Source organism: Geotrypetes seraphini, chromosome 10, assembly GCF_902459505.1.
Source record: "Geotrypetes seraphini chromosome 10, aGeoSer1.1, whole genome shotgun sequence".
Taxonomy (NCBI): Eukaryota; Metazoa; Chordata; class Amphibia; order Gymnophiona; family Dermophiidae; genus Geotrypetes; species Geotrypetes seraphini.
This window is the reverse complement of record NC_047093.1, coordinates 98,051,267-98,079,236: the sequence shown is the minus strand read 5'-3', so window position 1 is coordinate 98,079,236 and position 27,970 is coordinate 98,051,267. Positions and strand designations below refer to the sequence as shown.

General features: G+C 47.6%; 1 protein-coding gene across 6 annotated transcripts in view; it reads right to left on the bottom strand.

Moving 5' to 3' along the window:
* TRUB2 (TruB pseudouridine synthase family member 2) overlaps window positions 1–27,970 on the bottom strand; it is a 78,570-nt gene that overhangs the window by 5,108 nt on the left and 45,492 nt on the right. For all 6 annotated transcript variants that reach the window (XM_033961125.1, XM_033961121.1, XM_033961122.1 and 3 more), the window contains 2 exons: window positions 21,940–22,012; window positions 19,645–19,781 (listed from right to left, as the gene is read on the bottom strand). In XM_033961125.1, coding sequence (XP_033817016.1) covers window positions 19,645–19,781; window positions 21,940–22,012 — 210 coding nt within the window. The remainder of the gene's footprint in view (window positions 1–19,644; window positions 19,782–21,939; window positions 22,013–27,970) is intronic.

Here is a 27,970-nt window from a genome sequence, read left to right as displayed (position 1 = left end):
TGTTATTTAAATTATAAACTAAACTTGTATCATACTTTTGACCAATTGTGTGAAGCTTGGGAAATGTCACATAGTCATTTAACATAATAGTATATAGGAAGATGAAGCTGGACTAGGTTGAGGATTCTACAGCTAAAACTCTGTGAGACTATTCCTTTGTACAATTATATTATTATCATTGGATCTTTATTGAAAGGCTGCATTTGTAATTAGTTGGCATTTGATATTGAATAAATATTTTCAATTGGAAATACATATACTTGTACAAACTTTTGATTTGGGCTATCTTTATTGGGCAGGGCCACAGTCTCCCTTGCTCACCATGCACATTAAAGTTCTCTATAAGCGGAGTCTTACAGAGATGCGGAATCAAGAACAACACAGGGACAGGTTCCTGTGACAAATCGCAGAAAAAGGAAGAGTTGCCTGGTTTACCGCAAGGATCAAGGCCTTTTACCACCGTGAAAGCAGTAAAAAGACTTGGTCCTGCAGTAAAAAAATATATATATTGTGCCTAGGTTGGCATCTTTATGCCTTCCTTCCCAATGCTTCTATCGCCATGTGCCTATTTTACCTCAAGGAGCCTCAGCCACTCCTCGGAGAAGAATCATCAAAAGCCTGCTCCGGGGATCTTCCTTCTGCTGAGTCTTCTTTTGTAACTTCTGGTTTCATGAAGTTACATCAAAGTTAGGGAGGAAGGCACAGAGATGCTGGACTCACAGGGGGGGTTCTGCTACTACTATGACCAATTGGAAGGATACTATCTGGTTATAGAACTGAAGGAAAGAGAGAGAGAAGTGCTGGATCTGGTCATTGGCATTGTCAGGGTATCAGGGTCAACCACGGGCACAATCGATGTACTGACTGGGACCTCAGCAGGGGCAGGAGAGGAGATTCGGGTCTTGTGGAGGAGGGGTCCCTATGGCTGGCGAGGGCACCTGCAGAGGGGTGACCATCAGAGGTTTTGATTTCTTAACCAAATAAGCATGATACATCATATTAAAGTTCACTGAATCCTGCCCTGGGGAGTCCATCTGGGTATTTTTCTTGCAAAAACAAAGCTTGCAGAGGCTAAAAATAACTTTTAAATCAGATCGGGAAAATCCCAAATGGCTACTGCAGGTGCCAATTTTACATTAAAAATGCCCGGGAAAAACTCAGAAACCCAGCAAAAATGACACTTTTGGGATTTTAGGGGTGAGGAAGGTAAGGGCACACCAGGAAACAACTCAACCAGGTCAGTGAAACCCCCTAAATAACTGATTCAGGCTGTCAGCCTCTTGCTCTCTGATATGTGTTGCCTGGAAATGCTGCCACAGAAACTGAATCTGCTCACAGGGACATCCTCAGCCTTAACAAGAAGTTAAGCTAAACTACCAATTTTCTGACTGCTCCACTGGCTCGACATCCATGGCCAGGTACCTCCGCCACTCCCGGACACACTGCACAGAAGCCTGGTGGAGGAACGCAGTCTGGCCCTGATTCCAGGAACACCTCCAAGGAGCCATGCAGCCTGTGTCCAACCCACTAGCAGATGAACCTGGGGTGAGCAAGCTCCCAAGGGAACGGTCCCTGAGACCCGATCTGAAGTGCAGGCTGTCCAGAGAGTGCAGTGACAAGCAGACATTTTGAAAAGTCTACAATCTCCCACAGCCAGAGCTGTCCTCGCAATGCAAGGGTGAAATCCATGAATGAAAATACTGAATTTAAAGAAAATAAACACGAGACGAGAAGATAAGCTCCTACAGTCTGGCTTGTAGTAAAGAAACTGATTCCTGAGAGGACAGTCCTGAGGTAAGAAGGGAGGGGCTCAAGTCTCTGAATAATGAGGCTTCCTACAATCTCTGGCAAGTACAGTATGGGAAAATAACCCAATAGGCCAGGAATAGAGTGGGATTGTACAAGAAGGAAAATTGTTGCAGGAGAGGCGAGAGTGATGATAGAGGGAGAAATGGTTCATGTGGAGAGAGCATGTTAATTGTGAGTGGGGATGGCGAGGAGGGAAGTAAGGAAAATTGCATGAGGGACGAGAGTGGTGAGGGAGAAATGGATATGGGTGGAGGGGAAGGAGAGATGATGTATGGGGAGAAAGCATATTGTGAGTGGGGTTGGATGGGAGGGAAGGGAAGAAAAAATTATTGCAGAAGGGGTGAGTGTGAGAGGGAGAAATGGACATGGAGTGGAGGGGAGGGATAAATGGTACATGTGGAAAGAGCATGTTAATTGTGAGTGGGGATGGGGAGGATGGAAGAAAGGATAATTGCAGGAGGGATGAGAGTAGTGAGAGGGAAAATTGGACATAGGGGAGGAAGGGTGGTAGATATGGTGCATGGGGAGAGCTTATTGTGAGTGGCGTTGGGAAGAGGTAGATGGAGTGGGACATAGTGAGGAGAAAGTGTGCAGGAGGCAGAAAGTGACGCACTGAGAAAGAGAAGGAGAGATGGATGAGGAGGGCAGAAAGGAGGGAAAGAGAAATGTTAGGGGAAGGGGGAGATGACAGAGTGAAAAGTTGGACTCATGGAGAGAGAGATGTTGGTTGGGGGAGGGAATGAGGATTGGAGGAGAGTGTGCAGGAGGCAGAGAAAGAAATGTACTGGTGGAAGGAAAGGAGGGAGAAATGTTGGACTGGGAGGGGAGCCAGAAAGGAGGAAGGGAGGTGTTGGACAGCAGGGGGCAGAAAGGAAGAAGGGAGAAATGTCAGATCCGGAGAAGGGTGAATGAAGGAGAGAGAGAGCTGTCAGACCACTGAAAGGGGAAGAGGAGGGAAGGAGAGAGAGATACTAGACCCTGGGAAAGGAGAGAGTTAAGAAGGGAAAGCACAGTTACTTACCGTAACAATTGTTATCCAGGGACAGCAGGTGGCTATTCTCACAAGTGGGTGACGTGATCCAACGGAGCCCCGATGCGGACGCCTCACAAGCAGTCTTGCTTGAAGAAACTCGAAGTTTCGAGTCGCCCGCACTGCGCATGCGTGAGTGCCTTCCTGCCCAGCGCAGGGCACGTCTCCTCAGTTCAGATAGCTAGCAGAGAAGCCAACCTAGGGGAGGTGGGTGGGATGTGAGAATAGCTGCCTGCTGTCCCTGGATAACAACTGTTACGGTAAGTAACTGTGCTTTATCCCAGGACAAGCAGGCAGGTATTCTCACAAGTGAGTGACCTCCAAGCTAACCAAAGTGGGATGGTGGGAGAGTTGGCAACTTAGGAGAATAAATTTTGTAATACTGTTTGGCCAAACTGTCCATCCCGTCTGGAGAAAGCATCTAGACAATAGTGAGAAGTGAAGGTATGAACCGAGGACCATGTATCAGCCTTACAAATTTCCTCAATAGGTGTTGATCTGAGGAAAGCTACAGAAGCTGCCATCGCTCTGACCTTATGGGCTGTGACTTTACTGTGAAAGGTAATCCAGACTGGGCATAGCAGAAAGAGATACAAGCCGCCATCCAGTTGGAGATGGTACACTTAGAGATAGGATGTCCCAACTTGTTCAGATCAAAGGAGATGAAAAATTGAGGAGCAGTTCTGTGCGGTTTGGTGCGTTCCAGATAGAAAGCCAAAGCACGCTTACAGTCCAGAGTATGAAGAGCTGATTCTCCAGGATGACAATGAAGCTTTGGAAAAAACACTGGAAGAACAATGGATTGATTGAGATGAAATTCCGAGACAACTCTAGGAAGGAATTTTGGATGAGTGCAAAGAACCACCTTGTCATGATGGAACACTGTAAAAGGTGGATCCGCAACCAATGCTTGCAGCTCACTAACTCGACGAGCAAAAATGAGGCCAATGAGAAACACAACTTTCCAAGTGATATACTTCAGATGAGCCCTTGTCAATAGGCTCAAATGGAGGTTTCACAAGCTGAGAAAGAACAATATTGAGGTCCCAAACCATTGGAGGCGGTTTGAGAGGAGGATTGACATGGAAAAGTCCTTTCATGAATCTGGAAACCACAGGATGAGCAGAGAGAGGTTTCCCTTGAAGTGGCTGATGGAAAGCAGTAATTGCACTAAGATGGACTCGTATCGATGTAGACGAGGCCAGAAAGAGAAAGGTGCAAAAGATAGTCCAAAACAGAAGATAAAGAGGAATGTTGAGGCTCCTGATGATGAGAAAAACATCAAGTAGAAAATCTAGTCCATTTTTGGTGATAGCATTGTCTAGTAGCAGGCTTCTGTGAAGCTTCCAAAACATCTCTCACAGCTTGCGAAAACTGGAGAGGAGTTACGTTGAGAGGAACCAAGCTGTCAGGTGGAGAGACTGCAGGTTGGGATGAAGCAGAGATCCCTGATGCTGTGTAAGCAGCGATGGAAACACTGGCAGAAGGAAGGGCTCCCTGCTGCTGAGTTGAAGTAGAAGGGAGTACCAAGGTTGTCTGGGCCACCGAGGCGCAATCAGAATCATGGTGGCATGGTCGGACTTCAGCTTGACTAGAGTCTTTTGAATGAGAGGAAATGGAGGAAACGCATATTGTCACAACCCTAGCCCTAAAGCTAAGCTTGTGCCAGGGAAGTCTTCTGCTAATCCTAACATTACCCTAAGGAGGGCCAACCAATGTGACAGGGCAAACTCTAGTTCACAGCTAGGAGCAGAGTTTGAATTGAGACACCAAGTCACTGAGCCCTGGGAAGGGGAGGAGGAATATGAGAATAGCCTAGAGCAGCAGGAGGTGTACCACAGAAAGGAACAGCCTAGGAAACAAGCTCCTAGGTCAGGTAATGCACAGCTGCAAGCACTGAGTAAAGCCCCAAAGAAAACCCAGTGTAAGCAGCAAGCTGCCCTGCCCCCTTACAGGTTAGGGCGTGGTCAGCTGCACGCTTTAGAGGCTGCACTAAGGAAGATTAGGTCAGTCTATCCTGGCTCTAACCAGGAAGCAGGCTCTCAGGACCGGTCTCCTGAAGCGGCCCAAGGCCAGGACATTGAAATGCCAGAGGCAGCTCCTGTCCCTGAAGCCAGCCAACTCTCCAATCCTGAACCCATGGAATTTATGGAAACTGCCATGGAATATGGAGATACAGTGATGGACGAAAGTTAAGTGCCATTACTTTATTTGTTTTTCTATATTGGAAAAGTTGGGGATTTTTGTGGTTTGGAATGCCTGCTAAATCCCAGTGTACAGCTAAGTGAGCAGTGCTGAGCTCACTGCTACAAGTGTGCCTGTTTTTGTGGGACATTGAAGCAAGATTGCTGTTATTGGACAATTTTTGAGAGTTTGCCTTTTTGCAGTTTGTTTGAGACTTGTTGTGCCAATTGAGTGAAAGGCAGTAGCGGGGAGAATCCACCAACCATCCTCGGGTTGGGTTTGTGGGGCCAGTTTTTTTGGCAAGCTAATTTGAAGCTAATTTCAGGTGGATTCAGCTACTCCCTTCCCCCCACCAGTGTGCTTAGTTGGTTGGGGCAGACCGGTTGCAAACCAGGTCTCTGCAGCGTTGCTCAATCCAAGGAGCAACCTTTTGAAAGACTCATTTAAGGCTGAACAATTAAGAGAGCTGTATGTGTTTTTTTCTTTACCTGCTCGGTTATTGGGACTATTGAAGCTGAGCTATCAGGTATTGCCTGTGACACTTACCTATTTGTACCTGACAAGAAGGTGAGGGCTATATTATTGAAAGCCCTGATTTATTTTTGCATATTGTTTGGAACTGTAACATTTACCATGAATGAAGTGTTTCAAGGCCAATAAATTGAGACACTCTTTGGAAAAGAACTTTATTCATTCTGACCATTTTGTTGTTTTTTTATTCTTAAGCCAGCAGGACCTTTAACTTATTTTGAAGGCACGTGTAAGTCGGCCGTGGCAGAGCGGTGAACGGGGCCTAAGTTAAAACGCTGCACCGGCCTTGCCACAATATAGAAAGAGATTCGTCCAGTCCAGAAGAAAAGCATCTGCCTCAAGGCGATGAGGAGTGTAGATCCTGGAGCAGAACTGAGGCAGCTTGAAGTTGTGGGGGGCTGCAAAGAGGTCTATCTGAGGCGTTCCCCACAGAGAGAAAATGTGATGAAGGGGCGTGGAATGGAGAGTCCACTCGTGAGGCTGCAGAAGACGACTCAAGTTGTCCGCTAAGGCATGGTCCGCCCTCTTAATGTAGACAGCTTTGAAGAAGGTGTTGTGGCGAATTGCCCAATCCCAAACTTTCAGAGCTTCCTGACAGAGGGAGGCCGATCCCGTGCCTCCCTGCTTGTTGACATAATACATGGCGACTTGGTTGTCCGTGCGAATGAGGACCACACTGTCGTGAAGCAGATGTTAAAAAGCATTGAGAGCATTGAAAATCGCCCTGAGTTCTAGGAGATTGATGTGGCACTGGCGGTCTGTACTGGTCCAATAGCCTTGAGTGCGGAGACCATCCAGATGAGCCCCCCAAGCGTAAGTCAAAGAATCGGTCGTGAGAACCTTCTGATGGGGGGGGGGGGAGCATGTGGAACAGTAAGCCTCTGGATAGATTGGAAGAGAGCATCCACCAGCGAAGAGACTGTGTCAGAGCAGGAGTGACCTGGATGTGGCGAGTCAGATCGGAAACCTGTGTCCATTGAGAGGCCAGGGTCCACTGAGGAATTCTGAGGTGAAGTCTGGCAAAAAGAGTCACGTGTACTGTAGAGGCCATGTGGCCAGAAGAACCATCATGTGTCTCGCCAAGATGGACGGGCGAGAGGACACTGAGTGACAAAGACGGAGAAGAGCTTCCAGACATTGTGGAGGGAGGAACGCTCTGAGTTGTACAGTATCCAGAACAGCTCCGATGAAGGGGAGAGTCTGGGAAGGCTGCAGATGTGATTTTGGAAAGTTGATCTTGAACCCCAGACTCTGCAGGAACCAGATAGTGCGCTGAGTCACCAGGACGACTCCCTGAGACGTGGAATCCTTTATGAGCCAGTCGTCCAGGTAGGGAAATACCTGAAGACCATGGTTCCTGAGTGCTGCGGCCACCACAACCAGACACTTGGTGAAGACTCTGGGTGACGATGCCAGGCCGAAAGGGAGCACTCGGCATTGAAGATGAAGATGTCCCACCCGAAATCTGAGGTATTGATGGGAGGCCGGATGAATGGGAATGTGTGTGTAGGCCTCCTTGAGATCCAAAGAGCATAACCAGTCGTTCTGCTCGAGGAGGGGATACAGAGATGCCAGGGTCAGCATGCGAAACTTTACTTTGACCAGATATTTGTTGAGCACCCTGAGATCCAAAATAGGATGCAGATCGCCCGTCTTCTTCGGAACAAGGAAGTACCGGGAGTAAAAACCCTTGTTCTGTTGAGCCAAAGGAACCGGCTCGACAGCCCCGGAGCTGGAGCAAAGCCTGAGCTTCCTGAAGAAGGACTGGGCAGAGGAGGAAGGATACTCTCTTGGAGGATGTTCCGGAGGAACTTGATGGAACTGAAGAGAGTATCCCTCCCTTACGATGGAAAGGACCCAGAGGTCGGAGGTAATAGTCATCCATCAGTGGTAAAAATGATGGAGACGACCTCCGATAGGGGGAAAAACGGGGAAAGGCTGACGTTATGCTTTGATGGAGACAGTCAAAAAGGCTGAGGAGCCTTGGGGACAGCAGGGGGTTGAGACTTCTGCTGTTGTTTCTGTGGATGCTGTCTCTTAACAGGCTGATGGATGGCAGGAGCCTGTTTAGGTGGAAAGTGCCGCTGGTAAATTAAAGGCAGGCGTGAAGGACGAGGAGGAGCTGGCTTAGGCTTCGGACGGTGAATAGATTGGAAAGACTTCTCATGGTCCGAAAGCTTCTTGGTTGCCGCCTCAATGGACTCATCGAAGAGGTCAGCACCCACGCACGGGACATTAGCCAGCCTGTCCTGGAGATTGGGGTCCATATCGATAGTCCGGAGCCACGCAAGGCGGCGCATGGCCACCGAGCAAGCAGTAGCCCGAGCAGACAACTCAAAGGCATCGTATGAGGACTGCATCAATTGCAACCGGAGTTGGGACAAAGAAGCCAGAACCTCTTGGTATTCGAAATGTGCTCGAGAATCCAAGTAGGGCATGAACTTGGGAAGGACAGACAGGAAAAATTCAAAATATGTAACAAAATGAAAATTGTAATTGAGAACTTGGGATGTCATCATAGAGTTCTGATAAATGCCTGCCGAATCTGTCCATTGTCTTGCCCTCCCTGCCAGGTGGACCAGTGGCATAGACCTGGGAGGGGTGAGACCTCTTCGGTTCACGGAAGTTTCGCCCCCCACATTTCGCCCCCCACATTTCGCCCCCCACATTTCGCCCCCGCACATTTCGCCCCCCGGATGTTTCGCCCCCCCACATTTCGCCCCCGCACATTTCGCCCCCCGGATGTTTCGCCCCCACACATTTCGCCCCCCCACATTTCGCCCCCACATTTCGCCCCCCCACATTTCGCCCCCACATTTCGCCCCCCCACATTTCGCCCCCACATTTCGCCCCCCCACATTTCGCCCCCATCGGAGCGCAAATCCTTACCTCGGAGCGCAAATGCTGAACACGGCTACTTTCCCCTCCCCCCATACACGCCAGTGATTATCCAAGCAGGAGCACATGGCCAAAAGCGAGACAGCGTCCCGCGAGAGCTGTTCGCGAGCGAAGCCTAGGGGGGGTAGGTCAGTCCAGCTACTGTTGTGAGCGCGAGAGAAGCCAAGGGGGGGGGGTAGGGAGACGAAGTCTGGGGATGAAGGGGGATCGGGGCTTGGGCCGAAAGGGAACATGAGCGAAGCCAAGGGGGGGTAGGTTTGCTTTGGAGGGCCAAGCTGTTCATGCTCCTCCATTTCCCTTATTGATTTTTTTGTTGGGTTATCACCCTACCAATTGATTTCCCACCTCATTCAGCTCTCTAGTACATTACATCCAAATCTTCTAGCCCATATATGCCCATACAGTTCAATGTGGGTAACAAAAGAAGAACTATACAAATTAAACTGCTTCCTAGACTACAAATGTCTAGCTGATGGAAAAGTTAATAATACCTGGTTTCCAAGACCATGCATAATGTTTCCATTAAATCACTGAAAATAAATTTGCATATATTCTGGTAAATTACCCTACAATGCCTTGTGAGCTCAAATGAAGATCCTTCAAAATAAACTCTTATCATAAACAGAAAGCCAGCAAAGCTCAAAAAAGTGGTTATCATGTTTAAATATAAAATAAATCAGTTTGACAGCTGCATTCTGTACTAACTGCAGCCTGTGTTTCAAAAATTTCAAGCAACCAATGATTACATAAACTGGATTACAACAGTCTAGCTGTGATAACACTAAAGATTGAACAAGTAAATTAACACTGGCAGGTCAAAATATTTTTGAACAATTCTTAAGCAACAGATACTGTGGGAATAGGGAACACACCTATTTCTATATCCTAAACTAAACTAAACCAAACCTTAAGTTTGTATACCGCATCATCTCAACAACTGTAGAGCTGTACTTCTACGCTTAATATCTGGAGTGCGCCATTAAAAGCTTGGAAAGTGTAAATTATTTGGTTACAACATAGAAACAAAAAAAAAGGAAGGCAGATAAAGTCTATCTAGTCTGCTTATCAGTAAGGGATGTGACTAGCTAACAAGTTCAGCAGTAGTAAGTAGCCATATCACACCCACAACCCACCACCAGAAACTAAAGAGCAACAGTCTGATAAGAGCCAATCCTTCTGGATTAGCATCTATCACGGGAAACTGCGGACTGCTTTCTTGAAGGCTCTAACCCAGTGGTCTCAAACTCACGGCTTGGAGGCCACATGCGGCCCACCAGGTACTATTTTGAGGCCGCAGTCTGTACTAGTGCTGCCCGCTCTTTGCAGCATCCTCCGGCTTCCCCCCTGGCCTTCTGCTCTTACCTTCAGATAATTACTGCAGCCTGCAGAGATGATTGCCAGTGCTGTAGCGATCCTTAAAGGGTGCCATCGTCCTCAGCTGCACGTTCCCGCCCCTGATGTCAAAGGAGGGGTGGGACCGCAGCAGAGAAAACGTGCTGCGGAGGCTGATGGCAACCTGCAAGGAACGCTACAGCACCGGTGATCCTCTCTGCAGGCTGGGTAATCTTTTATGCACCATGAAGAATATGCGCTCCCTGTGAAGAGTGCACACCATTTGCAGAGAGCATATATTGGGCATGACCTGGATTGGCCACTGTTGGAAACAAGAGGCTGGGCTAAAACAGGATTTATTTTTTTAATTTTTTACTGTGCTAAACAAAACAGTCAAATAACATTCAAATAACAAGTAAAATGAAATACAGTGATAAAGTGAACAAAAACTAACCTGTCAAATGAAATAACAGTCCAAACACAACACAGTCAAATAACAAGTAAAATGAAATACAGTGAACGTCAATCAAAATTCAAAATTGTATGCTATTCCTCTGAGATAGTCGATCAAATTTCGATTGTCCAAGTCCTCCACAATACGCAGAATTCTTGCAGAAATAGCCGCGTATTTCTTGTTTCGCGCATTGACAGGATTGCCTGCTATAATCTGCGTGATTTCAAAATTGTGAAGTCCTTGCTGTCTTTTCAAGCAGTTGATGAAGCGGTATATATTGGGGAAAAGTGAGCCGCAGGTTTCTTGAAAGCTGCGATGCCAGCCCTCGACGTCATTATTCGTCCGATGTTGGCCTTTCAACGTTCGTTGATGAACATTCCAAAACACAACTGGAAACAATGGATTCTGGCGTCCTCTTCGGTTCATTCGACCAATGTAGGTGTCCTCGAAATAGTTGGCAATGGGTAGTGCTTCTTCTGGAAATTTGGGATCTTCCAGCAGCTCTTCAAATGATTGCACAACACTGGCCGGAGGCAGAAAAGCAAGAGCTGGTATCATGCGGATCCACTGTGCAAATTCGTGGTCATTTTGGTAGCGCACTTTCAATCCTTCATTCTGAACTCTTCGCCATATTGACTGCGACAAGTGGAAGAAGCAGCCTGTTTTCTCCATGTTAGGAAACTCGATTTCAAACGCTTGAATTGCAGCTTGTTCAAAATCGGTCATCAACTGCTTCGGTTGGAGACCTGGCTGCATATTCTTAAGCTGCTGCAGCATCTGTCGATAGGTTGTTCGGGTCTTGTTCGGCAACAGCGCGTACAATGCTGGAATGATGACACCACCATGAACTGCATGGATCGTATAAAGCTGCTCGAACAAAGCTGGTGCAGTAGAAAACGTGCCATCAGCGAACCATTCACTGCTCTGTGCCAACAAGTGGAGATTATCCCTCGTTCCAAATATCAATATTCGGCTGGTTCCAGCCCCTGAATAAAAATAAAAATAATTTAGGCATAAATTTAGGCGGTGGATGGAGGAAACCCCTCAGTTGGGACGGTACATACATGGGCTTTTCAAAGTCCAAAAAAGGGTCAGAAATAGTCAGGGGTGCAGAAAAAACAACATTTTTCGACGAGCTCTATTCGCTGGCATCAAAAAATTCCAAAATACAAAAAAAAAAATTTTTTCTTCATTTTTTGGAGCTATTACGTTAATGGAATGTTTCACAAATTCTACTAAAATTGTACCAAGTAATTTAGTAAAATTACATGTGGAATATTATATAGCAACAATAATTCAAGATAAAGCTTAAAACGGCTTAGAAAACTAAGACATACTTGTTTGATCAATTCTAATAAATTAAGAAATTTTGGGCCATTTTATGTGCCACAAAGTGATATAAAATGCGAGCAAATAACGCCTACATGTACGAGTACATAATGCTAATAGCTTGAAAAGAAAAGTTTACCCGAGTCCCACAAAAGAAATTGCTGTTGGACGCCATTGATAATGATCTCCTGAAATTCTGGCGGGATGACGAGTTGATCAACGGTTTGAGGCAGCCGTGGCATACCCTTGGCTTGTCTTGACGATCGAATTGATCTCTTTAGCGAATCTTTTCTAGGCAGAAGCGCTCCAACGTTTGCATGGCTGCCTGAAATGACCTCACTAAGAATCTGCTGTGGCGTCTCCTGTGTCGACCTTGCCCTGGAAGTAACTTCATTGATTAATCGAACTACTTCAGGCCTTGCTGCCTGTGCTGCATGATTATGTATATTTACGATTTTCACAACTTCGCCATCAATTCCTTCAGTCCAAACGCGTCCTTTACACCTTGACCGCTTTTCGCATACCCAAATAGCATGTCTGTCATCTGCTGTTCGTTTAGAGAATACATAAATATGATTTTCGTAAACTAGCTTCTTCTTGCCACGCTTTGAAAGAACTGATTCCATAACAAAATAAATCACTACACAGATCAGTTAATCAGGAAATCGAAAGGACTAAATGACCAAGAGGCAAGAACATGTCATATTTATAGAAGCTCTGGTGAATTTTGCAAAGTCATTGGCGCCAGATTGGCCGAATTTAGCTCTGGCGACTATACATACATTTCGCCCACGCACCTTTCGCCCCTGAGCATTTTCCCCTACTTCAGGGCTTGCTGCACTTATCAGCGCGCTCCAGCGGGATAATATCATGTTCCCTTTCGGCAGACCTGCGGCTCGTCGGAGGCGGCATACGCTCGCGGGACGCTGTCTGGCTCTGGCCTTGGGCCCGATCCCCCTTCATTCCCATGCTTTGACTCCCTACCCCCCCTTGGCTTCGCTCAGCTCATGTTCCCTTTCGGCCCAAGCCCCGATCCCCCTTCATCCCTTTCCGCTTTCTCTCTCTGGCCTTGGGCCCGATCCACCTTCATCCCCAGGCTTCGACTCCCTACCCCCCCTCGATCCCCCTTCATCTCTTTGCGCTGTCTCTCCCAATCCCCGATCCCCCTTCATCCCTTTCCGCTTTCTCTCTCTGAGCTTGGGCCCGATCCCCCTTCATCACCAGGCTTCTCTCGCGCTCACAACTCCCTCCCCCCCTTGGCTTCGCCCCCTTCGCCTTCGCCTTCGCACCCAAGCCCCGATGCCCCTTCATCCCTTTCTTGGGCCCGATGCACCTTCATCCCCAGGCTTCGACTCCCTACCCCCCCTCGATCCCCCTTCATCTCTTTGCGCTGTCTCTCCCAATCCCCGATCCCCCTTCATCCCTTTCCGCTTTCTCTCTCTGAGCTTGGGCCCGATCCCCCTTCATCACCAGGCTTCTCTCGCGCTCACAACTCCCTCCCCCCCTTGGCTTCGCACCCTTCGCCTTCGCCTTCGCACCCAAGCCCCGATGCCCCTTCATCCCTTTCTTGGGCCCGATGCACCTTCATCCCCAGGCTTCGACTCCCTACCCCCCCTCGATCCCCCTTCATCTCTTTGCGCTGTCTCTCCCAATCCCCGATCCCCCTTCATCCCTTTCCGCTTTCTCTCTCTGAGCTTGGGCCCGATCCCCCTTCATCACCAGGCTTCTCTCGCGCTCACAACTCCCTCCCCCCCTTGGCTTCGCACCCTTCGCCTTCGCCTTCGCACCCAAGCCCCGATGCCCCTTCATCCCTTTCTTGGGCCCGATGCACCTTCATCCCCAGGCTTCGACTCCCTACCCCCCCTCGATCCCCCTTCATCTCTTTGCGCTGTCTCTCCCAATCCCCGATCCCCCTTCATCCCTTTCCGCTTTCTCTCTCTGAGCTTGGGCCCGATCCCCCTTCATCACCAGGCTTCTCTCGCGCTCACAACTCCCTCCCCCCCTTGGCTTCGCACCCTTCGCCTTCGCCTTCGCACCCAAGCCCCGATGCCCCTTCATCCCTTTCTTGGGCCCGATGCACCTTCATCCCCAGGCTTCGACTCCCTACCCCCCCTCGATCCCCCTTCATCTCTTTGCGCTGTCTCTCCCAATCCCCGATCCCCCTTCATCCCTTTCCGCTTTCTCTCTCTGAGCTTGGGCCCGATCCCCCTTCATCACCAGGCTTCTCTCGCGCTCACAACTCCCTCCCCCCCTTGGCTTCGCACCCTTCGCCTTCGCCTTCGCACCCAAGCCCCGATGCCCCTTCATCCCTTTCTTGGGCCCGATCCACCTTCATCCCCAGGCTTCGACTCCCTACCCCCCCTCGATCCCCCTTCATCTCTTTGCGCTGTCTCTCCCAATCCCCGATCCCCCTTCATCCCTTTCCGCTTTCTCTCTCTGAGCTTGGGCCCGATCCCCCTTCATCACCAGGCTTCTCTCGCGCTCACAACTCCCTCCCCCCCTTGGCTTCGCACCCTTCGCCTTCGCCTTCGCACCCAAGCCCCGATGCCCCTTCATCCCCCTTCATCCCTTCCGACTCCCTACGCCCCCACACAACTCCCTCCCCCCCTTGGCTTCGCTCGCGCACAGCTCTCGCAGGACGCAGGACGCTGTCTCACTTTCACTTTGGCCAAGCCTCTCTCGCACTCACAACAGTAAGCGCTCCGAGGTAAGGATTTGCGCTCCGAGTCGGGGGCGAAATGTGTGGGGGCGAAATGTGGGGGCGAAATGTGTGGGGGCCAAATGTGTGGGGGCGAAACATCCGGGGGGCAAAATGTGTGGGGGCGAAATGTGTGGGGGCGAAATGTGTCGGGGGGCGAAATGTGGGGGGCGAAATGTGGGGGGCGAAATGTGGGGGGCGAAATGTGGGGGGCGAACCTTCCGGATCCCGACCTCTTCAAAGAAGATTCCACCAAAAGGGATTGATGGGATATATGGGCACCGTCAAACCCCTTAAGATGAACCGTGCGGTATCTGGCATCCAGTTTTCTCGGAACAGCGGGGATGGAATAGGGGGTCTCCAGACAGTGGACAAAGGTCTGATCCAACAGCTTGTTAAGAGGAAGCTTGAAGGATTCAGCAGGAGGTTGAGGGAGATGCATTGTCTCGAGATACTCCTTCGAAAACTTTGACCCAGTGTCCAGTTGAATGTCCAAATCAGCTGCCATCTGACGGAGAAAAGAAGAAAAAGACAGCTGGTCAGCCAAAGCCTGGCCTCGAGAGGGACTCGAGGACGTCGAGGCCTCTGGGTCCAATGAGGACAGGAATCTAGATGGGGAAAAGGATCCCATCGTGTCCTCGAGCTCCGGCAGAGGAGGAGGTGAAGTAGCCGATGGTGAATACTGAAGAAAAGGCTGCTTCCGATGAGGCGAGGCATGCCTCGAAGAATGTCTCGATCGATGGTGTGAGCTATGCCTGGAAGCAGGCCTCGACAGATGAGGCGAGCATGTCTTCGCTGAGGCCCCCAGAGACTGGAGGGGGCTGGAAGCGGTGGATCGAAGCAGAGGTGGATGGCTGTAAGCACCTCGAGGCACTCGCAAAGACTCGAGCCCTTGCATCGAGTGGATGGGTTCCAAGGGAGGCACTCGCAAAGACTCTACTCCTTGCATCGAGTGAATCGGTTCCAATGGAGGCATGGCCAAAGACTCTGCTCCTTGCGATGCATGCATCGATGCCAGACCAGACACTCGCAGAGACTCTGCTCCCTGTAGAGAGTGTGTGTACGGCTGAGGCAGAGGAGGCGGCTCGACCTCGCGGGAGACCTCCGCATGCCCAGGCTGGATTTGAGAGAGAAGCTTCGGCCCCATTGTGGTAAAGAGCTGAATGAATTGCTTTTCAAGTAAGGTCTGGAACGAAGCCAGCAAGGATGGATCCGTGTCTCCAACGGGACTACCTGCACGGGCTTCATGCTCCCTCGAGGCATTGTGAGAGTGCTTGGACTTAGAAGCCTTGGGCACTTTGAGCACTACCGGGGGAATGGGCTGCTGCGTTATCTGACCTGAGGAGACAGAGAAAGGCACCGCAGCCTGCGTTGAAGACGGAGCCAGTCCAAACGAAGCAGGTTTGATGAGGCTCGGAGCAGAAGATGTGGAAGCCTGGGGAGCCTCAGGAGAGGCAGAAGGTAAAGCACCCTTCGATGCCGAATGCTCCATTGAAGACTCCATGCTGTATAGCTGCTCCAACAACGCTTGAAAGCACAGGCTGTAAGTGTTGAGCAAGGCCGGCATGATTTCGGGAGGTGTTGAGGCCCGAGACACCGAAAACAGCGTCGATGAGGGTCGGTCAGTGAAATCGCGCGCTGGCATTTGGAACACTTTTAAAAACCGGTAGCAGGCCGGGACATAGACTGGAAAAGCTCCGCCGCAAGATCGAAGCCGCGGAGCTGCAGCCACGTGGCCTGCCTGTGCCGAATGAAGGGAAGAAATTTTTTTTTTTTTTTGAAAAACAACAAAACACGACGAAAAGCAGCAATTATGAGAAAATAAACCCAAAACCGCGGACTTAGAAGGCACAAGTGAAGGAAACTTTGCGCAGAATCGAAGATGGACTTCTCGGCTCCGCGGAAAAGTAAGAACTGAGGAGACGCGCCCTGTGCTGGGCGGGAAGGCACTCGCGCATGCATGCTGCGGGCGACTCAAAACTTTGAGTTTCTTCAAGCAAGACTGCTTATGAGGCGTCCGCATCGGGGCTCCGTTGGATCACGTCACTCACTTGTGAGAATATCTACCTGCTTGTCCTGGGATAAGGTAAGACATGGAAAAGAAGATTTTGAGAAGAAAGCAGAAAAATGGAAAAATGCTGAAATATTAAAAGTTAATGCCAAAGATGGATGCAGTACAGAAAGTGAAAAAGGAGAGAAAAAGGTCAATGGATAAGGCAGCCTTGGAAACACAGTTAACAGCACAAACAGAAGAAAGTGCAAGCAGAAACTGGGAAAAGATGATCAGAAAAATAAAATGACCAGACAACAAAGGTAGGGATAATGATTTTATTTTCAATTTAGTGATTGAAATGTATCAGTTTTGAGAATTTATATCTGCTGTCTATATTTTGCATTATATTTGTCTATTTTTCTGTAGCAATTACTGAGGTGACATTGCATATTTTAAAGGCATATATGCCTTGATCTATTTGAAAAAAACAATATACATGATAATTAAAATTTTTTCTGCATACAGTGTGCTTTATGTAGTTTAATTTTGTGGTTATCATTATGTATTGTTAATAAGATTATATTGCGTATACATTGGTACCTCAGTTTACGAATGCACTGGTTTGCGAGTGTTTTGCAAGATGAGCAAAACATTTGCAAAATCGGTGCCTCAGAAACCGAGCTTGCCTCGATTTGCGAGCAGCGCCCCCCGCGATCCGGCACCCTCCCCCACGCAATTCAGCATCCCCCCGCTCGCATCGCACCCCCTGTCGCGATCTGAAATCCCCCAGCATCCACCCGAACATGTTTCTTACCCCCATCTGGCCACCGGCACTGGCACCAACACACAGGAAATGCCGGTGCCCGAAGATCTGCGTCTTCTTTGCTGGGCCTTGAGCATCTGCGCATGCTCAAGGCCTTCGAATTCACACTCTCTCTGACATCTCCGAGAATCTTGGAGAGAGCGTGAATGCGAAGGCCTTGAGCATGCGCAGATGCTCAAGGCCCAGAAAAGAAGAGGACGCAGATCTTCGGGCACCGGCATGTTCTATTCATTGGTGCCGGTGGCCAGATGGAGGTAAGAAGCATGTTCGGGTGGGTGCTGGGGGATTTCAGATCACAAAATATTTCAGACTACAAAATATAGGTGTCTGTAATACTTCATTACAATGGTTCACTTCCTTTTTAGCTGATCGTTCTTCAACTGTAAATTTTAATAATGCAAACTCTAAATTATTCTCTCATAATTATGGAATCCCACAGGGCTCCATTCTTTCTCCGCTACTATTTAACGTTTTTCTTTCACCCTTACTTAGTTTGAGCCAATCTATCGGTTTCACTATTTATGCGTATGCTGACGACATTCAGCTTGTTCATTCATTTAATCCTGAAAACTCCAATGAAATACTTGCAATTAATCAAAAACTTGAAATAATAAAAAACTGGCTCTCACAAAACAAATTAGCATTAAACATTACCAAAACCAAAGCCTTATTTTTTCCAATGAAGCAAGGATTAACACTGTCAGCGCCTTTTCTAATAAGCAACCTACCAATTAACATAGTATCATCACTAAAATTACTAGGAGTCACTATTGATGATAAATTCACGTACCACGAACATATCAGCAATGTGGTAAAATGCTGTTTTTTTCGCTTGCGCCTAATCCGCTCGATGTCTAAATTTCTGGAACCTAAATCATTGAATATCTTAATACACTCTTTGGTCATGTCCAAATTAGACTATTGTAATTCACTCTTTTTAAACATTACACAAAAAGAAAAAAAACGTTTACAAATAATACAAAATACTGCAGTTAAAATCATTCATAATGGCAAAAAATACGACCATGTAACACCCTTTTTAATAGACTCGCACTGGCTCCCAATTAATCAACGAATAACCTATAAAATATCACTTTTAACTTTCAAAACTCTACTCAATAATGAACCTTTATTTATAGATCAACTGTTAATTCCATATAGCTCATCCCGAGCATTAAGATCAACTGCTTTAGGAACACTTACTGTACCTTCCCTAAAGATCATCGGAACCAGACGTCATGACATATTTTCAGTCATGGCTCCCCTTACTTGGAATGCCCTTCCTTTATACATTAGAGAAACTAAAGACCTTAACTTATTTAAATCTAACCTAAAAACTTTCCTTTTTAAAACTTCTTTTAATATTTAAAACCTTCTCACTTATTATTATTTTTAATTTTAATCAGCAATTTTAAATAATCCCTCTTTCTTTTTTCTCAACTTCCCTCAATATGACTTTCTAAACCCCCAACCCCAATGTTTTTTTTCCCCACTAATATATTTTCACTCTCTTCTCCTCCGAGTAACGCAATATGTAACTTTAACCCACTTTATCCTATCCCATTGTTCTCTAGTCTGTCCGTATTGTCTGTCTGAAGTTTTTATGTACCTTTTTTAAAGCTATGTATAGCATTTTTTTTTAATTGTTGCTCGCTTAGTATAAAATAGGCGATTTATCAAATTCAATAAAACTTGAAACTTGATCACGACGGGGGTGACGCGAGTGGAGGGTTGCCGGATCGCGGGGGGGGGTGCGGATCACGCGGGGGCCTTCGGGGCAACAATGCCGGTTCTGGGAGGTGGGGGGGTAGAACAGCACCGCTGGCCTAGGGGGGTGGGGATGGGTGGGAACGTATCAAGCGAGTTTCCCTTAGTTCCTATGGGGAAACTCGCTTTCATATATGAGTATTTTGGTTTACGAGCATGCTTCTGGAACGAATTATGCTCATAAAGCAAGGTACCACTGTATATGAAAAATGAATAGAAGAAATTGTATTACAATTAGTATGGAGCGGGGTTTGGGGCAGAGCTTTGGCAGGTCTGGGGTGGAGCTTGAGTGATCCTTGGTTGATATTTGTTAGACTCAGGGGGTACTTTGCTTGAAGTTGAGAAACACTGCTCTGGTCCTAGTACACTGTACATCTGTGTGTGTAAATGTGCCCTGTTATAGAAATGTACTGAAAGTCTTCACTAATTACCTATTGCCCTGATTGGGTTAACATTGAATCCAGTGTTATTCTAGTTCACAGAAAGTATTTCCACCTATATTGAGACTGAAATGGATATTTGAATTCTCCAAAAAGCAACTAAAATATTGCCAATATTTAAGCGCACTTAACAAAGATTGAGAAGGATGGAAAAGAAAAAAAAGAGGCAGATCAGAAAGATCCATGATAACACAAGCAGGGATACCAAGATATCCTTATATGCTAAATACTGTTACTGTTTTAGTGTGTAAACCACAAGTGAAAGCCTGAAGATATTAACTGGGAGCAGGTAGCTCTGCCTAGTGGGTACCGAATGCCACTTCTACAAATATAAGATAAAAAAGCCAGGGCTATACCTAATGTGAACTCTGGAGGAGTGAAGTGAAGGCAACGGATCTTTGTAATTATGGGAGGAGATTTTTCCATAGGGCGAATCAGACCTTCCACAGCTAGCTCATATGCCTCCTGGCTCTTTAAATCAATTCTTGAATGCCTGCAGAAGAAGAAAAAATAAATATTAGGCTGGTTCAGTTCTTTAATTTCCTTACTGCACCTGGGTTCTGGGTGCCAGTAAACAGCTGAAGAATAAGAAACAAAGCATATTAAATGTTAAAAAGGCACCTCTAGAATAAAAACAAGGCATCAGATATGCCCAAAATATACTTCAGGGTTATTTTATCTTGCAAATAGCATGCACAAGTCGGCAGCATGTTTGACTGTCCAGTCAATGGTGCCCTAAGGTAGGCATTTCCAAGATATGTGATGGGAAAACATAGGGTGCCCTAAAGCAGTATTTCTTAACACACAGTACGCACACGAGCCGCTTTTAGGGGGTATGCGGCGCCGGCACTGTATATCTCCCTTCCTCCTGCCGGGACATATCTCCTGCCCCCCCCCTCCCCAAACAGCAGCAGCAGCTGCTTACTGTGTGACCTCTGCTAGGCTAGCCCACCTCTGACAAAAGAGGAAGTTGCATCATCGGAGGCAAGCTGGACTAGCAAAGGCCCCAAGGCTGCCTGATGGAATCACCAGCTCAGCAGTACCTCTCCTCTCCCTAGCGACAGCTCATTGTGTGCTTTTAACTTCCCCTTGGCTGCCGCTAGTGTTAATTAGCCATGGTTCCATCAGGCAGCCTCGAGCCCTTTGCTAGGCTAGCCCGCCTCCTACAAAAGAGGAAGTTGCATCATCGGAAGCGGACCGGTCTAGCAAAGGCCCCAAGGCTGACTGATGAAACCGTGGCTAAATTAACGCTAGCGGCAGCTGTGTGGGGAAGTTAAAAGCACGCAGTGAGCTGCCGTTAGGGAGAGGTACTGCTGGACATGGGGAAGGGAAAGGGCAAGGATGAGGGAAAGGGAAGGGAGGTGCTGCTGGACCTGGCAGAAGGGGAGGGGAAGGGAAAGGTGCTGCTGAACTTGAAGGAGAAGGGGAGGGAAAGGAAAGGAAAGGTGCTGCACGCTGGAGGGGAAGGTGAAATGGTGCATGGAGAGAGAGTTGTGAGTGGGAATGGGGAAAAGGAAGGAAGGAAAATTGTTGCAGGATGAGTGAGAGTGATGAGAGAGGGAGAAATGGGGCATGAGGAGAAAACATGTGAGTGGGGCTGGGGAGAGATGGTCTGGGGGGTGGGAAAGATGGATGTCACACTTGAGGGAAGGGGTGAGGAGAAAGAGAGAGAGCCTGCAGGAGGCAGAAAGTGTTGGACTCATGGAGAGATGGATGGGGAGGGAAGAAAGAAGGGAAGGAAAAATGTCACCCAGAGGAAGGGGCGAGTATAAAGTTGGACTCATGGAGGGGGAGGGAAAGAACACTGGAGGAGAGGAAGCATGCAGGAGGCAGAGAGGAAGAAATGTTGGACTGGTGGAAAGAAGGGAGAAATGTTGGATGTGGATGTGGCAGTAGAAGGAGTGGGAGAGATGCACCCTGGATCTTTCTCTCTCTTTCCCCACTCCCTTTGCAGCAAGGGAGGGAATGAGAGAAGCACAGTAAGAGAGAGAGGGAGACATGTTGGCAATGGGGGTGAAGGAGAGAGGAAGAAAAGTTGGACTCATGGAGGGACAGAGAGAAATGTTGGTTGGGGAAGGGAATGAGATCTGGAGGAGAGGAAGTGTGCTGGAGGCAGAAAGAAATAAATATTGGCTGCACAGTCAGAAGGAAATGCAACCAGAGACTCATGAAATCATCAAACAAAGGTAGGAAAAATGATTTTATTTTCAATTTAGTGATCAAATGTGTCCGTTTTGAGAATTTATATCTGCTGTCTATATTTTGCACTGTATTTATCTATTTTTCTATAGTTGTTACTGAAGTGACATTGCATAATTTAGTCATCTGCCTTGACCTCTTTGAAAAAACCCACAAATATAAATGATAATTAAGATTTTCTCTGCGTAGTGTGCTTTGTGCTTTTTTAATTTTGTGGTGACCATTATGTATTAATAAGATTATATTGTATATATGAAAAAAAGGATAGAAGAAGTTGCATTACAATTCGTACTATTATTATGGGGGTGGGGTCAGGGGCGGAAGTACTCGGTTGATATTTGTTATACTTAGGGGGTACTTGGCTTGAAGTAGTTGAGAAACGCTGCCCTAAAGTTCATATCTCTGAGCAGTGCACCACGATCCATGACACCCAACAGTAAGGAAATACATACATAATAAGTGCCCTGTGATTGGATCCCTGGATGACAGCAAGAATTCGCTCTAACTTGTCTCTGGTGATATGATCTGTAAACAACAGAATAAAATAGTGTAAGAAAACAAGAGTCTTACTCTACTGCTTTCAAAAGAGAGTAGAAAGATAATCTTCTCTCTTATAAATAGGTGTGTCATTCTGGACGGATGGATATTCAATCTGAACCTGCAAGCTGTGCAGAAGGGATCAATCACAGTTTTCAAATCCTCCTCCTCCTCATCCAGTGCACTGTGAGCCCCTTTCAGTTTGTACCAAAGTGGGCGAAAGCCCCTATAAAGATAAGAACAGAGGGCATGGGGAAATATGAAAACTATTAACAAAAAACCATATAGAACAACAACAATTTATAAGAGCAGAATATCAACCAGTGAAACCATTTATAGAGCCCTAAATACCCCAGTGCTTTTTCTTTTCTTACATGACTTCCTTTTCTTAAAATCAGACTGACATAAGAATCTTCTTTCTGAGAACCGACGTTCTTCTTTGAGACAGTAAGCAGGCTCACTGAAAAATTTCTGGAGTACTTGGGATTATACTTCAACATAGCGGAGGGCCATGTCGTTCTTCCAGAGGCATGCAGACTGAAGCTTTGCAAATAAATAGTGGGTATGTTGGCCATGCCAGCACTACCTTCAAGTGCTCGGGTCAATATCTGTGACCATAGAAGTGGACCCTTGGCGAAGGCACATATGTGTCACCTGCAGGACACACTGTTGTTCCACTGGTCTTCTCAACCCACTGGTCGGCTCAAACAGATGCTCTCCAGAAGCCACTACCTTGGACACCACAGGCATGGAGCAGCAATTTCAGAAATTGATGATCAAGCCCAGGTTCTGTAACACCTGGACCACCTTGGGCATCGCTTTTTCTCTGCTAGGGACAAGGCTCTCTGATTAGCCAATCATCCAAGTACAGATGCACTAAGGGGAATTCTGAACACTGGTAAAACCTGTGCAGCATGTAGAATCTTAAGAACTTCCTGTGCTCCAGAAAGATGGGAATATAAAGGCAGGCTTCTGTTAAATCCAGAAAAGCCAGGAACTTCTCTGGAGTTACCACCGTAATGACCAAGCAGACTGTCTCCATGGGGAACCGACTAAAAACATACCTTTTCCCCTTGTAGTTACGAATGCTATCCGCTATCTCACCAAACTCTGAACTATCTACGGTAAGGGGCTCATAATAAAAAAAACAAAAAACAACGTCTAAAAAGTGGCCTAAATGGCTACTTGGACGATCCAAAAGCCTGATCGTCCAAGTATCTATAATCAAAGCTGGTTTTAATACGTATCTAAAACCATCTTAGGCCTTTCCCCTGCCTCTAAACGCACAGAGAGAAAAGAGACGTTTTTAGAGGAGGGGAAAGGGCGGGCGGTGGGCCAACCTAGACCTAGGCGTACAACAGGTATAACCAAAACATTTGACAGGTTGCCTAGTCGGCACTTATACGTTTTGACTTAGACCAAGTCAAAACAGGTATAAGTGCCGAAAAAGGGGCCGCTGAGCTGATCGCTGCAACTCAGCAGCCCCAGCAACCTGCCTATCGCTGCAGGAGAGATGGCTCATCTCTCCTGCCGCAATGATGATCGCCTACACCCCTCCAAACTGCGGCACTTCGGGGTGAGCATCGGGGCATGGCATCTCCCTGCCGGCGATGCTCACCCCGAAGTGCCGCAGTTTGGAGGGGTGTAGGCGATCATCATCGCAGCAGGAGAGATGAGCCATCTCTCCTGCAGCGATGAGCCCTCCCCCTTACAACATCGGGGCAAGAGGGAGCCCAAGCCCTCTTGCCCCGCAATCTTCCTCCCCTCCACCCCCTCCCCACACACACACGATCCAGCCAGGAGGGAGCTCAAGCCCTCCTGGCCAAGCGATCTTCCTCCCCACCTCCCCCAACCACGATCCGGTCAGGAGGGAGCCCAAGCCCTCCTGGCCCGTGACACCCTCTAATCCACACACCCCCACACTAAAATATGGGCAGGAGGGATCCCAGGCCCTCCTGCCTCGACGAAACTCCCCCCCACAACCACCCCCCCGCCAACCCGTGAACCCCCCCACTGACCCCACGACCCCCCCACCCCCTTCCCCGTACCTTAAAAAAAGTTGGTCGGACAGACGGGTACCAAGCCCGTCCGACAGGCCAGCCATCACGGGAATGGCTGGCCTTAGGGCCTGATTGGCCCAGGCGGCTCAAACCCTGCCCACAGGTGGGGCTTGAGGCACTTCAGCCAACCAGAATTGGCCCAGTTGTCTTAGGTCCCTCCTTCACCTAAAAGCTCTTGTTTTGAACGTTTAGGGCTTAGCCTTTTTTTAGGTTGATTATATAGTATAATTTTAGACGTAGTGGTGGTCTGGGTGTTTAAACAGCTGAACGTAGAGGCAGGCCATTATCAAAAAAAACCAAAACCTCCTCCTTTTATATTTTAATGATTATAAGTAAGATTGTCAAGTGATTTGTTAAAAATTTTTCTGATTGATTATTATACACTTGTTGTAAGATATGAAAATGAATAAAGATTTAAAAAAAAAAAAGAAAAAAAAAAACCTCCTCCTTTTGGACATTTTTTTTAATAATGGACATTTTCCCTGCTTCTACTTTCAACGTTTAAGGCCTTAGGCTAAAAGAGGACTTAGACATTTTTTTTTTATTATGCCCCTCCACATCTGAACACTTTAATCTGGAATCACAAATTTAATCTTTCTTGCTGTAAGCCACAATAATTCTGTTGAAAATTATGAGATATAAGAAGCTGTATTGTTTTGTATTTTCAAAGTTGCACTGACCACCTTGAGATCCAGAATGGATCTCCAATCATCCAATCCTTTCTTTGGCACTATGATGTATATGGAGTGTATGTCCAAGCCTGATTCTTTGGCTGGAATGGGATCTATAGCTTGAATGTCTTTCAGATGTACTGTTGCGAGCAGTGTTCCCGCTAAGGTGCGTTGGCCTGCGCTCGCGCACAAAATATTACATCGCAGCGCAAAGTTTCTCTTCACAGCGCACACACGCGTCGCAAAGGTAAGGGGAGGTAAGGTAAGGGGACGCATTGGGGGGATTGCACTTCCCCACAATTGCCATGCTTCGGTTCCTCTTCTTCCTTCCTTCCTCCCCCCCCCCCCCCCCGCGGGACCCTGCGGCACCATCAACTCTTACTCCCTCTAATGTCGGCCCTGCAGCTCCAGACTTCCTCGCACCTTCTCCCCTCCCCCTTTGGATCGCTATTATTTTAAATGTTATAGCCGCGGAGCTGTATCCATCAGTGGAGATGTCTAACCTCGGCCTGCCCCGGAACTCTGACTGCAACAGTGACTTCCTGTTCCTGCCTAGACGGGCGGCTGCTGCAGTAAGAGTTCCGGGGCAGGCCGAGGTTAGACATCTCCACTGATGGATACAGCTCCGCGGCTATAACATTTAAAATAATAGCGATCCAAAGGGGGAGGGGAGAAGGTGCGAGGAAGTCTGGAGCTGCAGGGCCGACATTAGAGGGAGTAAGAGTTGATGGTGCCGCAGGGTCCCGCGGGGGGGGGGAGGAAGGAAGGAAGAAGAGGAACCGAAGCATGGCAATTGTGGGGAAGTGCAGAGCTGCAGGGAAGAGTGTTGCGGTACCCAGCTGGAGGGAGAAGGAAGATGAGGGAGGGAATTAAAGGAGATGCCAGGGCTTGGAGCATAGGAGGAAGGTATGCCAGTCTAAGGGAAAAGGAAGGGGGAGATGTGAGAGCATGGAGGGGGAGCGAAAGATGGAAGAAAAGGAAAGGAGAGAGATGCCAGAGAATCAGGGAAGGGGAGATACCAGACTATGAGGAGAGGTGTGGGAGAGGGAAGGCGAGGAGAGAGATGCCAGACCAATGGGGTGAAAGGAGAGATGGAAGGGGGAGGCATACAGTTTCTGGAAGGGGCATAGAAGGAGAGAAGATGCCATATAGGGGAAGAGAGACGGCAGACAGTGAATGGAAGGAAGAGAGTTACAAGAAGATGAGGAAAGGAGAAACCACAGAAGACAAAGGTAGAAAAAAATTTCTATTTATTTATTGCTTTAGGAGACATGTGTCACTGTTTCTGTGAAGCATTGTATGCAGAGTCCAGCTTCTTGCTGGTTCAATTTAACCTTTGTCTATGTATTTTTATTTTATCCCCCCTTTTACAAAACTGTGAAGCGTTTTTAGCACCAGCCTTGGTGGTAGCAGCTCTGATGCTCAGAATTTTATGAGCATCAGAGCTGTTACCTCCGTAGCTAAAATCCACACTACAGTTTTGTAAAAGAGGGAGGGGTTAGTTTGTGATTACATATTCCTTACTAGGCGAAGGTGTTTTCTGTGTTCTGTGTGTTCGAAAGACATGGTTTTCTGTTAGGATTGACGGTGTAGGATTGATCTGTGCTGGTCTGGCTTGTTTAGTTTTACAATGGGTGTATTGATGTACTGCTCACTGCAATATGTAAGATGCTGCCTTTTCCTAGGTACTCATGTGTGACGTGTGGTTTGTTACTAAAAATCATGTTTTTCTTACAGATGGGGGGGGTGCCAAAAAATGATGGGCCCCGGATGTTACATATGCTAGGTACGCCACTGTATGTAAAGATACCAGAAAGCTGGCGTAGCAAAAACTTCTAAGTTTTGAGTATTTAACCCTCCCACAATCTCACGGGCACTCGTTTCAAGTTTATTGAGATTTTGATTTAAACGCAATATCAAATATTTTCAATGCGTATAACAAAAATAAATTTGGGGAAATAAATAAAACCATTTGAACCAGTGTTCCCGCTAAGCTGCGCTGGCGTGCGCTGGCGCACAAAATATTACATCGCAGCGCACACGTTTCTCGTCACAGCGCACGATCGGAAGAGGCGTACGGCAGATGGCAGGGCGGCGAGAGGAGAATCGGGCGAGTTGGCTCATAACTTGCTGGCGCCCGATATTTTTGGCTCACGGTGAAAAAAGTTTGCTCACAACACCCGCCCGCTTAGAGGGAACACTGGTTGCGAGTACTTTGCCCTCTTTCTCCAGCCTTCCTGCTGGAGAGGTCACGAATAAATTGGGCAAAAGATGGGCAAATTCAAGCTTATAACCTTCTTGAAGGATACTGAGCACCCAGTGGTCCACTGTGATTTGCATTTAGGCCTCTACATAGTATGACAGCCTTTCCTCTATCAGTAGGAGGGTTCCCTGGCATCATTGTGCCTTTTTGACAGCTGATGCTGGGTGAGAGCCAGAAGACTGTTCATCGGGCACCAGAAAACCTCTGTTGAGATCCTTGATAGGCTCTCTTTTTCAAGGCTCCACTTGTGAATTGCCTAAAACACTGTGAACCTCAAAAATTAGATCACCTTGCTCTTCTAGGGGGTTGTGGTCTGCTGTCCAGTAAGTGTTTCGTTTAATGGTCAGTCATAATGGCCATGAGCTTGTCCAAGCCCTTACTAAATAACATCTACCCTCTGAAGGGCAGCTTACTAAGCATAGCCTTGGATACTGAAACTCCCATCCATTGCCTGATCTAGAGCATCCTATAGGCCAGGATAGAATAAATAGAAATATTGCTCATCACTGATAATATAATAGGGTGCATCATAAGAACATAAGAATTGCCACTGCCCAGCAGTCCCCTCCCCCTGCCTGAATAAGCTGGTGGTAGGGTCATCATCCACTGGGGTGGGGTAGGGGGGAACTCCTCTGCAATCTGGTATGGCAGGCACAGGTCACAAATGAAGTTGCTGCCTCAATACCTAGGACAATGTCTCAAACTGTCTTTTCAGAATCATGTCCATTCTGCACATCCTTCAAGACTACTCCTCTCTCACTCAGGAGAGAGGTGTGTTTAGTTACCTGAGCTACCAGGGAACCCACTTTCAGTTTTACAAACAGCTGATGACAGGGTGATAGATGCGTGGAACAGTCTCCGGAAGAAGTGGTGGAGAGAGACTTATCTGAATTCAAGAAAGTATGGGATAGGCATACTGGCCCAGCGTGTCCCTTCTAACTAAGGGATCCCT